Below are 16,857 nucleotides of genomic sequence, written 5' to 3' on the forward strand. Positions count from 1 at the left end.
CTTTGATCATAGTAGGACTTGGAAATATCAAGTCCAATAAATCATGTTTTTTAAAAATGAATGAGGCCAGCATGGAACTTCCTGAAATAAACAAGAGAGGAAATTCTCATAGCCTTGATATTTATTATTGTAAGTTTCACCATAGGAAGCATATGCATGCATAAAACTTACAGTGCTTGTAAGACTATCTCTTTATCAATTAGCAACACATAGCATTACACAGCACATGTAAGTCCTAAGAGAAGTGGAAAAATAGAATTTGGAGGGGTGGATATTGTAGCTTCGACTGAGAAATTCCTAGCACCATAATTTTATTGGAATTTGGGGGTATGGAACTCAAATTTTATTATTGTTTACTATCTATAAAGATATTGTAATTGTATCCAGAAAGAGGATTAGACAGCTTTTAATCTGAGAAATTCAGAAATTTTTTACTGAAGGACAATAATGGCTTCTGTCAGCAATGGAAGCTAATGATTCCCATAAAATTAAATAGAGAATGCTATTTTGAGTCTTTCCTTACACATTAACTGTGGATTGATAAGCCAGTTTTCGCTTTAGTTGTATGTTTAAGGGGAGTAAATTGAATTTTGCTTGATTTAAGGAAGCCTGATTATGTTATAGTATTAAACAATAGCTGCTTATGTACAATAATATCATATTCATTTCTAATTTTAAATGTGAACTTATAATTTAAAATATTAACCTAATTTTTAGCCATGAGGACATGAGAAATTCATTAATATTCTTACACTTCTATGTGTCACATAGGTAGCACAAAATGGTATATAATTGAAAATATTAATGTTAAAGCAGCTACATATTTATTTGTGTAAGAGAGGCCAAAGAAAATTGGAAGAAAATAAATGTGTGTGCAATGGAGTGAGAAAGCAAGCCTTGACAGCAGGGCCCACCTCTTGTTGGTGTCCCCTGTCCCCGGTGTCCTTCCCTGTCCTTTATCAAAAGCCAGTCACTGAACTGAGAAGGTGATGTAGCTGTCAAGGTTACAATGACTGGACTGAGGAAGTCATTTGATGAGTTTTGTCCACAGAGAGGTTTGTTTAGAGGAATTACCCGTCTCAGAATCCCCCACCCACACATTGTGAGACTGTCCGCCTGTTTCCTTCCTGGTCTTTCAGACGTGGGAGTCGCTGTCTTTTCACTTCTTCCACTTACAGTGATTTGCTAATTGCCTTTTGTCTACTAACTCACTGTACAAGTTCCAAGGGTTCCCATCAGTGGTTATACTAAGACACTTGGTTTTTCTGAACTCTCTCCAGCCCCAGCCCCCCCCCCCCGCCGCCCTTTTTTAAAATTCTGATCTGTGGCCCTCATCAAGGTCTGACACCAGAATTTTCTAACTGATTAGATAAAAATGACATGAATTGTGAAAATTGAGCTTTGTGGTTAAACAACATTTGGAGGTACTACTTTAAATCAAAATAGTGCTGACAGGCAAGTGCAAGGTTACTGCAGTGAGTTTTAACCATTTTAAATGAAACTAAAGCTTGAATGTGTCATTATCACCCTATTTTTTCTCCAAAAACTCTGAGTTTCTATTTCACTCTTTTTTTCTGGCAGGCTTTAATACAATGTGAGCAGTTGAAGAATGACCTGCAGAGGCAGACAGATCGCCTTGAAAAAGAACTTGCATCTCAGCAAGAGAAAAGAGCCTTGGAGAAAGAGATGATGAAAAAAGAAATAATGAAAGAGAGGCAAGACAGGGAATCTAAGGTAGCAACAGCAGCTCCTGGTTATCCAGTCTGCAGAAAAAATGTTTGAGGTGTTATCATTCACATAGGTTGCAGTTTTGAAAACGACTTTATCACAACATTTCTAAAGTAGCCAAATTTCGTACTAGGTCTGTGAGTGTTCTGTTTGTCCATGAATTTCTCAAGCAAGCCCAGTCTCTGACCGTTTAAATTGAAATAATTTATTTGTACATTATGAAGTTGTAAATTTATCATAGTCTTGCCTTAATTTAATTCTGTTTGATTTCCTCTCTCATATGTCAGAGGAGAGTATGTGTTCTGAAGATACCTATGTTTTATGTTCACCTAGGAAAATCGGGGAGACAGTTCTCCCACTCCACTCCCTGTCCCTAAGTTAAACATACAGATAAAACACTAACACAAAACTAAATAACCACATGCACACATTAGATGAAATCAGTTCTGACAAATCATAAAAATAATCAAATAATTAGAAGAAAGAATTAAAGGTAAGAGGAACAGATAATATGAAATGTACGTGTTTGCAAAACAAATTGAAATGGTGTCTAGGTTTAAACTTGCTACAGTAGTGTAAAATTGAGCAAGAGGTTATCCAACTTGACTCTTGTGTACACCAGCCAATGCAGAATCAGGTTGGTCTGTTACCAGCACCAGCCATTACACATACTGGTGTATGCAATTGCCTGGTCACTTCTGTCCCAGACCCATACCTCATATAAACTGACAGGTGCTGTGGCCTAACCCAGCCCAGCCCACCACAGACCCAGTACTCACACATACCAGCAGGTGCCATGGCCTAGTCATGACAATCTCCAATAAACCCCACCAGACCTGCCCCCAGCCCCAATTTTTGCATGTGCCAGCCTCTGCCACAGCCTAGCCTTGCCCAGCCTGCATCCCATCCAGCTCTCATGCACACCCATGGGTGCTTTGGCCTAGCATTGCCAGCCCTGCCCCCAGACCCTGCCCTCACAGATGTCAACAGGTGCTGCCTTGTCCAGCCAAGTTTGTTCCAAGCCCTGGTTCTTGTGCTCACCAGCAGAAGGTACAGCCTAGCAGGGGAGTGCCCTCAGTTCCCCTGCCAGGCATGCCCCAGCCCCAGATCTTTTACCTGCCAGGGTGTGCTGTGGTCAAAACTTTACATGACTTACACACAATCTTGCCGTCTAAGAGCTGGTACCGTAGCTTAGATCGGCTGGTTAGCACCCATTCTGACTCTTGGGTGTGTCAGAGGACATAGCCTGGCCCGCCCCCAGTATCAGTTCTCGTACTAACTTAAATTGGACAGCGTCATGATGCCCTTTAGGTATTTGAGAAAAACCATTGCCTCAGCAGATCGGAAGAATAAGAACCAGGTGCCTGGAGAGCGAAGTGGATTGAGTCTAGTAGTCCAGATGGAAAGTGCTGATTCCTTAGAGTCGTTTTTCTTTTTTGAAAAAGTGTGTGTGTGTGTGTGTGTGTGTGTGTGTGTGTGTATGTGTATGTATTTGAATAACAGAGGAACGCAGAGAGAGGGAGAGAGGGTGAGATCTTCCATCTGATGGTTCACTGCCCAAGTGGCTGCAGCAGCCACTCTTGGCTAAACCAATACCAGGAATCAGGAATTTTATCTAAATTTAGCATTTGGGTGGCCAGGGCCCAAGTATTTGAGTCATTATGTGCCTTCCCAGTCATGTTATCAGGGAGGTATATTAGAAGCAGCAACTGCAGCTGGACCCCGTGCTCTCAAAGGAGATCTGTATCCTACGTGACAGCTTAACCCGCTGCACCACTTCCCTGACCCCTTAGATCCATCATTCAAGATTATTTCAGATCAGTTTGATTCTGTCCAGATGCTCTGCCATACCACTTTACCCCTCAATTTCAGCAGACAGCCTTATTTATCTTTTCCTTAAAATACTATTTACTTGAAAAGCAGAGATTTTGGGTTTTTAAAATCAATTTCTATATTTAAAAAAATAGACTTATTTATTTGAAAGAGTTATAGAGAGAGACACCAAGAGTGATCTTTCATCTTCTAGTGCAATCCCTGATGGCCACAATAACCAGGACTGGGCCAAGATAAAGCCAGCAGCCAGGAGCTTCTTCTGAGTCACCTATATTGTGGTTGGGGCCAAAGGACTTGGGCTCTCTGCTGCCTTCCTAGCCCACCATCTGGCAGCAGCTTTACCTAATGTGCCAAAATACTGGCCCCAAGCCTTATCTAGCTGAGAAGACTGGAGCCATTAGTTGATTAACAGTCAACTATCTGTCTTCCCTCTCACCTCTGCCTTGATGTAGATTTTCGTGGGCATCCACTCTTGTCGGCATGGAAACGCAGCATTGCCAATCCGTCCCTCCTGATCCCATCCCTGCTTTCCACCCCAAGAAACACATGCATCCGTCCCCCATCTCATTTGATCTTAAGTCTTCTTTTCACTATAGCCTTTTCTTTTCTTTCTTAATGGATTTTTAATTTTACTCTAAAATTCATTTAGAGAAGGAAAAGGAAAGGACTCTTCCACTTGCTGGTTCACTCCCCAAGCATCCAGGACTGAGCCAGACTGAAACCAGGTGCCATAGCCAGGTTTCACTCATGAGTCACAGGAATCAAAATTTTCTGCTGCTTTCCCAGACTGTTAGCAGTGAATGGGATCAAACGTAAAGCAGCCTGGACACAAACTGGCATCCCATATGGGATGGCAGCATTACAGGGGGCAGCTTCACCCATTACACCACAAGGCTGGCTCCTGTAGTGTCTGGTTTGTTTTTGGTTTTTGGTATTGTTTCCAGAAAAGATATTTTAATTTTATTGGCCAATTTAAAATTGTATTCTCAAAAGAAATAAAAAGCTTGCTTCCTTATGTGGAACTTTTGGTTCACATCCTTTTATGGGGCCTGGAACGAGGCAGGAATGAGAGAAGACCTGCTCTCATCTGGGCGGTCAGTCTGTGACACCCCTGAGGTAGTGGGAAGAGTAAACTCGTCCCTGTTGTTGGGGTCTGATTGAAACCTTCCTTCTGATTACCTTCTCCAGTAATAGGTCCTTCATCAGGCTCCTGGAGGGCAGCAAAGGAAAGGTCTGTGCTCTGTGCCTATACCTGTGCCTGCCTCACTGACAGCACAGGGGCCGGCCTGCAGGAGCCGTCCCTGCGTGGGCCACTCCCCTGGCCCCCATGTGGACCTCACATGAGCCACCTCGGTGCACACCAGTGGGCACCGCAAGGGGAGCCCAGGCGTGGCCCTTGGCGCACCTCCTCCCAGGAACTCTCCGCTTTTCAAAAGCTTCTTCCCTTCCACTCCAACGGGAGTGGAAAGTCCAGGCCACACCATTCTCCACCTGCACACTTCCCTTTCTTCTGCCCATGATGCACAGGTGCATGAAAGGCGTCCGTTTCTCCTGGTGTCTTTCAGCCCCCCTCTTCCTCCTTCCATAGACTGAGCCCCTTCTTCAGGGAAGCACTTCAGTAAGGGGAACCGAGAACAATGAAGGAGGGTGCTGTTTCTTTCTGGAGGAGAGGTCATTTGGTTGAGAAGACACCGCCGGGCCTGGGTGTGGATGGGTGTCACTCAGGGACAGAGTTCCAGGCTCGTGGATCAGGCCAGGTGCAGCCCTTGCATGTAGGGAGAGATCGCTATTTCTCTGCTTTTTCAGCTAAAATGAAATACTAAATAAATAGTTTTTTTTTTTTTTTAGTTCTTAGAGCATTACAGAGTTGTTCAAATATTTCAGCTCCTGTAAGTGTGTGAAAATGTTGTTTTAAGTTTGTTGGGACTGGGCCAGACGCTGTGGTGTAGTGTAGTAGGGTGAGCTCCCTCCTATGGCACTGGTATCCCCTATTGGCACTGGTTCTTGTACCTTACAGCCTCTTTCTTATAATCAGGAAAATACTCTCAAATTTCTTTTGGCTGTTGAAAGAAATAATCTTTAATTGATTCTCAGTCCTCACTACATAAGAAATCATAAGATGTTCACTGCGCTAACTGCTCCCAGTCATTTTTATCACAATAGCCATGGGTAGGAAACAGGTGGCAGTACTTCTAAAAGTTACCGTGTTGATTTCAAAGTGCAGCCACCCAAGTTTGGCAGCGCCCTCAGTGATCCCATATGCTGCATGATTCCTCACTGTTGCTCTTCAGAGTACTTTCCTGAAAGACGACCTGTGCTTCCACGATGTCCCTACCCGCTCACCTTTCACTCTGCTTCAGTCCGCTGTGTCTCACCCTCTGTGCTCACAGCCAAGGAAATTCTCATTACATTGTTCACTGGAGACCTTGTGTTATATTTGCTGAAAAGCTGAATGTTTTATTCTCCTCAATAGGCACTCTGTTCTGATTTCTGTGGGTCTATAGGCCTAATTTTGGAGAAGGGTGGTGTGAGTCTGTTAGGTTACTCTGTATGTAAAGCACCTTTGAGACAAGAGACACCTTTAGAAAGTGGCCTGATGCAAGGTTCTGTGCTTTAGCAGGAAAGTGTAAATTTAGAACTACTGTGGCTTTCATTCCATGTTTACTGTATGATTCCAAGCTCTAGCTCTGTTCTGGGCTCTCAAGTCAACTTCATTTTCCAACTTCCCTAACCCAGTGTAACCACTGTTCATCCAGTTGTCTAATCCAGAAGTTAATCATCCAAGTCTTCTTCTCATCCTATACATCGCTTAAGCACTAAATTCTAGGTTTCCAGACTCCTAAGCATGTTTTATTGCCCTGTTTCTGTATCCACGGCAAGCCCTCACTTAAATGGCTTCTACAGCCTCTTGTGCTGCCTTGCTGCAGCTCTAAACCACAGCCAGGATCACCTTTCCTAAAACAAACATCTCAGTATGTCAAATTTTTTACTTTAGAATCCTTTCATGTCACCTTCTAACATGGTATGAAGTCGAATGTCCTTTTAGTATGGGACAAAGACCTGCTATTAGTCCCTCTCTCGCTGACTTTCCAGTCTCATTTCCTTCTCTTTGCTTCTTTATATCTCCGCCATACTGACTTCTGTCTGCAAGAGATTATGGGAGGCTTTGTGGGGAAAGTAGCATTTTAACTGAGCTTTCAACAGTAGGTAGGATTTAGAAATTAAAATATGGGAAGAAATGCTGCCTATAATTAATGTAAATAAGGCAACTAGGAGGTAAATTGTGAACTCGTTATTTTTTTGTGACAGAAAATGCTATTAATTGCAAAGATTAGCTATTGTTCATGCTTAGGGGATTTTTATTTTGGGGTTTGTTTAAATGTAAACCATTAACTTTGCTTAGTGACTCTACTATGTAAAAATATGTTGATGAGAATGCCTAGTAAAAGGGGAAACAGAAAGATTGAAATATGTCTGGCAGCATACCAGGTACTTTTTATGTGTAATAGGATCTTTTTCATGAATAATGCTGGCACCATAAAAACAGTACATTTCTGACCCTGAGTCATTTAAGTTTATGTTGTCCCCAGAAAGTAAAGTTGCAAATAAAGTGCTAAGAATGGTCCTAGTATTGAGGCAAGTGCTCCAACTAGCAAACTGGAGAAAGTAACTTTGGGGTGAAGTGATTTAGGGTGGAATCCATTTTGCTGGGTCCAGTGATTCTGAGCTGTTCACTTAACTCTGTGCTCCAGAGAGGTAAAGAATAGAGTTATGATACTTTGTTCAAGGAATTGATAGGATTAACAAGATGCTATTTTAAAAATATGTTTGACTTGTGCATTTTAATAAATTTCAGCATTTAGAGAAAGAAATTGCCATAGGAGATGATTATCTTAGGCTTTCAAGTTAATAAAAGCAGACACCTTTGGATAAAAAGTCCTTATTAAACTTAATAACCTAAATAAACATGAGCAACTTACCAAATTTCCTAAATCTTTTTTTCTGACAATTAATCCAATATGATTCCTTCCCAAAGAGGACTTGAAAAATGTATATGACACTGCCTAGCACAGGAGATAAGCTGGCAGGGGGACTGGCCAGGCAGCCATAACACAGTGGGGTGGTCATGGTAGCGCAACAGGACTGAGCTGTCAGCCAGGACACCCTCATCCCGTATCCAAGGCCAGTTTGAGTCTTAACTTCTCTGCTTCTAATCCAGCTTCCTACTAATGCATCCTGGGAGAGGCAGCGGAAAATGGCTCAAGTACCAGCCACCCATGTGGGAGACCCCAGTGGAGTTCCAGGCTCCTGGCCTGGCTTTGACAATAAGCCAGAAGATGGGTCTGTCTGTCTGTCTCTCTCTCTCTCTCTCTTTTTTCTGCATTGCAAGTAAATGAAAATGATCATTTGTAAAAGTCTTCACCCTGTGTTAGGTGGTTGGCTAGTACTAATACAAGCATCCCTGTTTTCTTAACAGTAGGGACACTTGAGAGATGCATTAATTTTTTTCCTGTTTTTCTTTCTTTTTGTTCTCCTCCTTGTTTTTAAAAATGGTCCTATTTGTGTGGAAAACTTTAGGAGAGCTGATGCCTTCTACCTGGGTGGATTTGAAGGATTCCCTTGCAAGCAGTTCTTGCTGTGGGTTTGTTTGGGGTCTTCTGTAATAGCCCTTGGCTGCTCTCAGCCATTCAGGTTTGTCAGTTCATTGAGTTATCACATATTTTTGAGCACTCCCAGTGGTTCACATATTCTCAATTGGTTCCTTTCACCACATTCCATTGATAGAATTCTTTATTCTTGGATTGGGAGTACTGCTTTATACCATGTTTAGTACACTAGGGACTGCTTTGAAGAAAAATTTCTGTCAACTTGGGTGTCCTTGTCTCATCTTGCCCCTGGTGTCAGCTCTGTGGACATCCAGCAGTGTTGCAGTCGTGTCTGTGTTCCTTCTGGCTCTGCAACAGCTGTGGATGGAGAAGCTCCTGCAGTGTGATGTTGGCTTCCAGATGGTGGGCCTGGGGAAGAAGAAGGTATGACAACAGGAGGGGAGACCTCAGGCAGTGGGTGACAGGAGGTAGAAGACAGGTAGTGGGCAGAGGAAAGAAATGATGGGTGGCAGAGGAAGAAGATCATGGGAGAGAGATTTATCACATGTCTTGGGAAAGAAATTGATAATCTACCAGGAGCAAAATGAATGTGTGCATATTCGCTTCAAAAACCATACAGTGTTACTGAGGGCGCACCAATCTGTCTACCCTCAGTTATATTGCCATATAAATATTGTTTTTAATAGCTATTAATAAAACTTTGTTTTTCATGTCTGATTCCAGAAAAGTTGTAATTACATACATATAATATGGGTGTTCATAAACTTGAACTCAAATTAAGGAAATGCAATTTATTTATTTATTTATTTAATTTCTTAGACCTTCAGTTTTCAGATTGCAATGTGCACAAGCATACTTGGTGGTTTGTTATTGGGAAAACTGATTTTATGTGCAAGTTAACTTTGTAGAAAACATTTTGCTGATGAGGCCTTTTAAGCAAACATAAACCAAATAAATAATTTTCTACAGTCCTCAGAAAAGTTAATTAATGTATCTGCATAAATTGAGAAATAACTATAAGGGCTTATTATTTAATATGGGTAAATTTTAACTAGTTACATAGATCAAAGATAAACATCTTTCTTGGTGTTATTAGTTTTCTTAACTTATCAGAACTTTGATTCAGTGATTTTTTTTTTTAGGTTTATTTACTTATTTGAACGTCAGACTTATACACAGACAGAAATCTATCCATTGGTTTACTCCCCATATGGTTGCAACAGCTAAGGGTGGGCCAGGGCAAAACCAGAGGCCTGGAGCTTCATCCAGCTCCCCCAAGTGAATGGCAGTGGCCAAAACACTTAGGTCATATCCCACTGTTTTTCCCAGGCCCTTAGTGGGGAGCTAGATTGTAGGTCAAGCATCCAGGATGTGAATTTGTATGTACATATTGATTTTTAGCATCATAGCTGGTAGCTTTACCCACTGCCACAGTGCCAATACCCCTACTACCACCACATGCATGCATACTGTGTTAACTTGAAAAATAAATCTTTGAGCCCAGCACAATAGCCTAGTGGCTAAAGTCCTCGCTTCTCACATGCTAGGATCCCATATGGGTGCTGGTTCTAGTCCTGGCAGCCCCGCTTCCCATCCAGCTCCCTGCTTGTGGCCTGGGAAAGCAGTTGAGGATGGCCCAAAGCTTTGGGACCCTGCACCCGCGTGGGAGACCCGGAAGAGGTTCCTGGTTCCCGGCTTCGGATCAGCGCGCATCGGCCCGTTGCGGCTCACTTGGGGAGTGAAACATCGGATGGAAGATCTTCCTCTCTGTCTCGCTTCCTCTCTATATATCTGTCTTTGCAATAAAAAATAAATAAATCTTTTTTCTAAAGATTTTATTATTATTGGAAAGCCGGATATATACAGAGAGGAGGAAAGACAGAGAGGAAGATCTTCCATCCGATGATTCACTCCCCAAGTGAGCCGCAACGGGCCGATGCGCGCTGATCCGAAGCCGGGAACCAGGAACCTCTTCCGGGTCTCCCACGCGGGTGCAGGGTCCCAAAGCTTTGGGCCATCCTCAACTGCTTTCCCAGGCCACAAGCAGGGAGCTGGATGGGAAGTGGAGCTGCCGGGATTAGAACCGGTGCCCATATGGGATCCCGGGGCGTTCAAGGCGAGGACTTTAGCCGCTAGGCCACGCCACCGGGCCCAAAATAAATAAATCTTAACAAAAAATAAATCTTTAAAATTGTTTTTTTTTTCTTTTTTTTTTTTTAAATTTAAGCAGAGGGAGAGAACCGGCTGCCATATGCTAGTTGACTCCCCAAATGCACACAGGCCCCCAGGCTGGGCTAAGGGTTATAGCTGGATGATAAAATGGGAGCTTAAACCAGGTCTGTTACATGGGTGACAGGAATTCAGTCACCTGAGCCATCACACTACCTCCTGAGGCAGGAACCAGAACAACCCAGGCACTGCATCTGGAGTGCTGGCATTCCATATGGGCACCAGTTTGAGTGCTAGTTATTCCGCTTCCAATCCAGCTCCCTTCTAATGCACCTGGGAGAGCAATGGAAGATGGCCCAAGTTGTTGGGCTCCCACCTGGGAGATCCAGAAGAAGCTCCTGGTTCCTGGTTTCGGCCTGGACTAGCCCCAGCCTTTGTGGCCATTTGGGGAGTGAACATGTGGCTGAAAGACCTCTGTGTGTGAGTGTGTGTCTCTCTCTCCCTCTCTCTGTAGCTCTGTGTTTCAAATAGATGATAACTTTAAAAAAGACTCGTCTGATTTCTCAATAGCACTTCTGAAAATTATGACTGTTCTATAACTATCACCACTGTTTGATTTTTTTTTCAACTTATTGTACATCTGGAAGCCAGTGTGGGGGGTGGGTGTTGGCAGCAGGAATGAACGGGAGGGAAGTCCACATTTCAGGTCAGGGGAGAGTGGACTTGAGGTGGTACGGAAGTGGCATTCCCGATCCCCAGAGAAATGTTTATAGACAGAGCCCAGGAGCTACACCAAGCCTTTAATAGCTTGAGGACTTTTGTGGTGTTGATTTTTGTCAAATGACATTACAGTTGAAGATTTTTGTTGTCTCTTGCAGATGTTAATCCTGTCTCAGAACATTGCCCAGTTGGAGAGTCAGGTGGAAAAGGCAACGAGGGAAAGGATTTCAACTATGAATCAACTGGAAGAGCTTCAGGACCAGCTCGCCTCCCAGGACAAGGATGCCACCAAGGTACAAACAGATTTTAGCATGATCATGACTGTATGTTTTCTTTGAAACTCTTTTTCTAAATGTATGAAACTATTATTGTTATTAGAAGAAGTTTACAGTAAAAAAAATATTTATCATGTCAAGAATAATGCATATCTGCCCAGTGTCATTCAGCAAACATTTGCTTAGTATATGCAGTTCCTTTGCTTGATACTGCCAATGCAGAGATGGTCTAGAAACAAATAATGTCTCCCAGGAACGTAAGGGTGAAGTGGCAAAAGCAGATGTCATTATTGAATGCTTGATGCAGTTTTGTAGTGCTGATGATCCTTCTTTCTGCCATCAATAGCACCGCTTAACACTTGTCTCCATGATTGCTGTCCAAGTCTTATATTTTCAACTTGAAAAGTAGCCATAACATTAAAAAAAGAACTCCACTTCCCATTCCTTTTTATTTTTCTTTAAATATTTATTTCATATACTTGAAAAGCAGAGTTAAAGAGATATGGGAGACAAAGATTCATGTTTTCATGTACTGGCTCACTCCCCAAACGGCTGGAGCGGCTGGGATTGAGCCAGCGGAAGCCTGGCCAGGGAAGCAGGAACTGCATTGGGGTTCCCATGGGAGCAGCAGGGTCCCAAGAACTTGGGCTGTCTTCTGGTACACTCCTAGGTGCGTTGGCAGTGAGCAAGACTGCAAGCGGATCCGCTGGGACTCAAACTGGCTTCCACTGTTTACACCAGCCTTGCAGGTGGTGGCTTAACCCCGTGTGCCACAATATCAACTCCTCCCATTCCTTTATAAGCTAGTCTCTAAAGCCATGATTCTAATACTAAAGGGTCTTATTTTATTGGTTCAGACATTTAGACTTTAAAATACCACAGTATCTGTGTTATGGACATCACTAACTCATCAACCAAGAACTTAAATGCTTAATGGTCTTAGCTGGTGAAGGTTAATACATACTGTGAGAAGTAGTAGAAATCCACCTGGGTTTCCATGATGTGTTTCTTAAGTTAAGAAAGTAAACACGAGTATGCAAGATTGAATAAAATTATTTCTTTTTTCACTACTAAATGCACAGAATAATTGCTTAAGATACAAGCCATGAGGAAGCAGGTGATCAGGTAAGTAGTTGGATCCCTGCCGCCTACGCAGGAGAGCTGCTCTGAGCCCCTGGCTCGTGGTTTTAGCCTAGTCCAGCTTTGGGTGTCAGTGTTGGCAGAGTGAACTGCTAGGGGACAACACATTTCTTTCTCTCCTTCTGTATCTCTGCCTCTCAGTGCAGGTGTCTGTCACTGTGATTCAGGCATTGCCTCAGACACCTGAGCCCCAGGGGAGGAGCTGGGAGTCCTAGCCCTCTTCTCCCAGGCTGCTGCTCAGGGCTGCAGCGCTGGGCTGTTGGCGCGTTGCGGAATGGGTCAGTACACAGCACATCTGTTTCCCTGCCTTTCGAATCAATAAACTTCCAATAAATAGATTTTACTTACAATAAAATAAATGTACAAACACTTTCTATTTGGCCTTTTAATCCTCATCAAGTTTTGCCACCTTTTAATGACATTCTTCTGCTTTATCATGCAGTAAATCAATTTTAGCATGAATTAAGAAAGGGAGCTGTTTTTCTTTTTCCTTTCTTGAATTTTTGTGATCATCCATTTACTTGCCAAACTTCAAACTACCTAATGCAGAAGTTTAAGAAGCTCATATTTGCAGATATGTTTTTATAGCTCTCTGGAGACAAGGGCATTATTGCAGAGCACTGGAAATGTGTTACTTGCATTTAAGGACACATGTATTTAAGGGTGGAAGCTCTTGTGAGACAATTTGCAGTTCGTTATAAAGAGACGACTTGCTGCTAAAGTGTGGTGCAACAAAGAATAAGTTCTCTTCCTTTACAGCCACTCAAAAAGGCTTCCTCAGCAGAAAGTAATTACACTAAATGGCCTCGAGGTTGTTTCCAATTCTGAGATAATACAGTCCTGGCTCAGCTTGATTTGTTGGCTTATTTTGGAAGGAGTTTAAGTGTTATGAAGAAGCTTAGCAAAGTACATGTTTGGTACTGTACACATTAGATATTGTATACTTACCTAAAAAAAAAAACCTACTTTCTAATTTCCTTAAATAAAAGCTTAGCTAATCAAGCCTTTAAAGGAAACTTTTATAATGTAGACTAGTTAACTGTAACATTTGAGAGAATAACATAGATTAATACTTTAGTTACCAGTTTTACCTCAGTAAAATTTAGATGGTTGTTCATTTTAGTTGGTAATATTCAATTTCAGTTACTAAGGTTCAATTGATTACCTAAAATAATATTTGGCATATTACTTAAATTTCTTGGTTACACATCTATTTATCTGTAATTTGGGATCTTTGATACCACCTCCAAATCTCACAGGCTATGTTGACTATTGTAGTGGAAAATGTCATTCTTGGGAAAATTGCTTTGTATTTCTGTGTATTACCTCTAGAGGGCACCAAAGGACTTACATACAAGCCCTGCCTGATTAAATTGCAGCAGCTATTAATCCAGTTTTTACAATCTAACAGGTGTGTGGAGAAATGCGCTTTCAGATGAATAAAGCCAGAATGGAAAGGGATGAGGCAGAAAAAGAACACAGAGAGTACAAAGCAAAAACTAGAATGGATCTTGAAAGTAAAGATCAGGTAAGAGATGGCACAAGCGTAACTTCAGCGATTAAAAAGCTAATATTCTTTCTAAAGTTGATGGACTTTTATGCCTACATTATACATTTCTATTCTATTATTCGTAACTAATGCAATGACCCAGTTTATGCTATTAAAAGAATTTCAGTTATAGTTGCGTGAAATTATCACCTTTCAATATGAAATGGTGAAAATACGACCTACATGTGAAATTCCAATCTGACAGGTCATAAATATACATTTGGATATATGTATCTATTACTTACAAAAGTAAAAAAGAAATGTTCTAATGCACAGTTTGAACCTAAAATATACGTACATAAAGTTCTTGAGAGATGCCAACTTGAATCCAATTTTAAATGAAAAAGTTTAAAATTTGTAAGATGAGATGAGTTGATATGTAAATATGTCAATCAAATTGATTGTTGGCAGAGTAAAACCAGTTTTAACTAAGATAACCATGAATACTTTTGCTCACGAAGCCTAAATACAGTGAAACTAGAAATGTTAGGGGAGAAAGCGCAGCTAGTTTTAATTTTAGTTTGAACAGATGTTTTATGTTGTATCCTTATTGAGACCATGTAGATACTTCAGTTTTAATTGACAATGTGGAAGAAGTTTTTAGAGAGGCAATTCTAATAAACTGACTTTTGAATTCCTATTTTTATACTATAGCATAGGACACTGAAAAACCAGTGTTCTTCATATATTTAATGAATAGTTGTTTAACATATTCAGTTACAGTAATAAAATGGAGTTTTCAGTGTTAATATCTTAAGGAAATAACAAATCTGGTAGCTCCCAGTACATTTTTTCTGATTTTTTTAAAAGATTTATTTTTATTGAAAAGTCAGATATATAGAGAAGAGGAGAGACAGAGAAGATCTTCTGTCCAATGATTCACTCCCCAAGTGGTCACACCGGCCGGTGCTGCGCCGATCCAAAGCCAGGAGCCCAGAACCTCTTCTGGGTCTTCCATGTGGGTGCAGGGTCCCAAGGTTTTGGGCCATCTTCAACTGCTTTCCCAGGCCACAGGCAGGGAGCTGGATGGGAAGCAGGGCAGCCGGGATTAGAACCGACGCCCATATGGGATCCCAGCATGTAAGGTGAGGACTTCAGCTGCTAGGCTACCTAACTGGGCCCCTGATTTTTTTTTTTTTCATTTTTCATTGCACTTTTCCCATTCGGTAATCAACTCTTAATGACAAGTGATGCAAGGACAATTAGGAAGTGTGCTGAAAAAGTGAAAGTACTAATGCAACTTAGTATAAACTCTTCCAGGTTACAACTGGAATCCTTAATATTGTTTTTAAGGACTAGAAAACCCAAATACAATTCTACTTTTATTTCACTATATTCAACGTGATCTAATGAGTTTTAAATTTTCAGTGCAATTTTTTTTCAGTAGTAGCATATATAAATAATGAAACTATCTTCTTTCCTCCAGTTGGGGGCGTGCCTGATAGTAGAATGGAAAATCCTGTCCATTAGGGACTGAAAGCCTAGAACTACTAATCCAAACCACATAAGGAACTTTTCTTTTCTGCCATGCTATAATTTAAATTTTAAAGTGTACCAAATCGGCATCCTCATTAGAATTATTGTATAATTTGTATATTTTTGTAACATTCTGCCAGCACATTTTGGACTGAGAGAATACAGCAGGGAGGAGTTCTGACTTATTAAGAATATTATAATGTTATATAGAGGACAAAAACACTATGGCAACAGGGAAAGTTTAATATTACTAGTAAATTAATAAACTGAAATATTTACAATATTTGTCTTTTTGCAGCGTATCTGATTGTAATGAAGTACTTATGGAAGCTCAAGTTGCAGGGCTTTCAAAGGAAGGGTTTTTGTTTATAAATACATCGTAATACTTGGTACATATTAGCAACCTCATAGTGACGTTTAGTGCTAAGTCATTAAATAGAGATGTACCTTTTTAGGAGGTCTTAGCGTTCAGAATAAAGCCTTGGAACAGTTAGAAGCTGTTTGTGCTATGATACGCTTGTTACCATTTTGTTTTTCTTGGACAGAAGGTGAGGAAATCTTATAGGTACGCTTTTGTAAGTGTTTTGTATTGAACAGACAGCTTCAGAAAAGAAAGAAGTGGTGTCTCGTTCCATGGATGATTGGGAGCAGCAGAGCGGCGATTGTTCTGTGGTCTTTCAGCCATGACCTGACCTTCTGTCTGTCGGACCAAAGGGCTCCATGGCTTGACCACCATCTGCACTCATGAGAAAAATTTACATTGAACTCTTAAAAGCTGCGCATGTTGAGCATTTATCTGAAATATCTACAGCAGCATGAAGCATAATTTCTGTCCTAGTCCATGTCACACCGTTCAGCATAACACAAAGATCATCTCTGTGTTTGCAAACAAGGTGTTCTTCATAATCTAGTCTTTTTATTCGTTTTTTTTTTTTCATTTGACTACTTGATACACTTTTTAAGTAGGTGGGAAACTGTGGGATTGGAATGTAGCGATAACAAGAGCTTTTTTGATGTATACAAAGCAGGGCAAATGGTCGACCACCAGAATCATTTTCCTTGTGACCTGAGCCTTGACTCTGGCATAATTAGAAGGCAAGGTTAGGAGAGTAACAATGACAGGCTCTTCCACCCACTTTCTTCTTTTCTTTTTTGTATTGTGTCAGGACCCGATAGGCAGATTATCCTTCCCATGAACTCCTCTGTAGCTCTGCAGTTTAGAGAATGCCTGTCAGCCTCCGACGATGCTGCTTGCAGGGGAAAAAAAAGACATATCGTGTGGAGAATGAGAAATCTGTGCCTTGATTTTTATTAGAGTTTTTGTAGCAAACAGGTACACACATGCTCACTCCATCACAGA

General features: G+C 41.3%; 1 protein-coding gene across 1 annotated transcript in view; it reads left to right on the forward strand.

Moving 5' to 3' along the window:
- SDCCAG8 (SHH signaling and ciliogenesis regulator SDCCAG8) overlaps nucleotides 1-16,857 on the forward strand; it is a 221,153-nt gene that overhangs the window by 55,388 nt on the left and 148,908 nt on the right. Inside the window, exons 10-12 of the mRNA XM_058669413.1 lie at nucleotides 1,582-1,734; nucleotides 11,216-11,350; nucleotides 13,884-14,000. Of these exons, the coding sequence (XP_058525396.1) occupies nucleotides 1,582-1,734; nucleotides 11,216-11,350; nucleotides 13,884-14,000 (405 nt within the window). The remainder of the gene's footprint in view (nucleotides 1-1,581; nucleotides 1,735-11,215; nucleotides 11,351-13,883; nucleotides 14,001-16,857) is intronic.

This window comes from Ochotona princeps, chromosome 10 (assembly GCF_030435755.1).
Source record: "Ochotona princeps isolate mOchPri1 chromosome 10, mOchPri1.hap1, whole genome shotgun sequence".
Taxonomy (NCBI): domain Eukaryota; kingdom Metazoa; phylum Chordata; class Mammalia; order Lagomorpha; family Ochotonidae; genus Ochotona; species Ochotona princeps.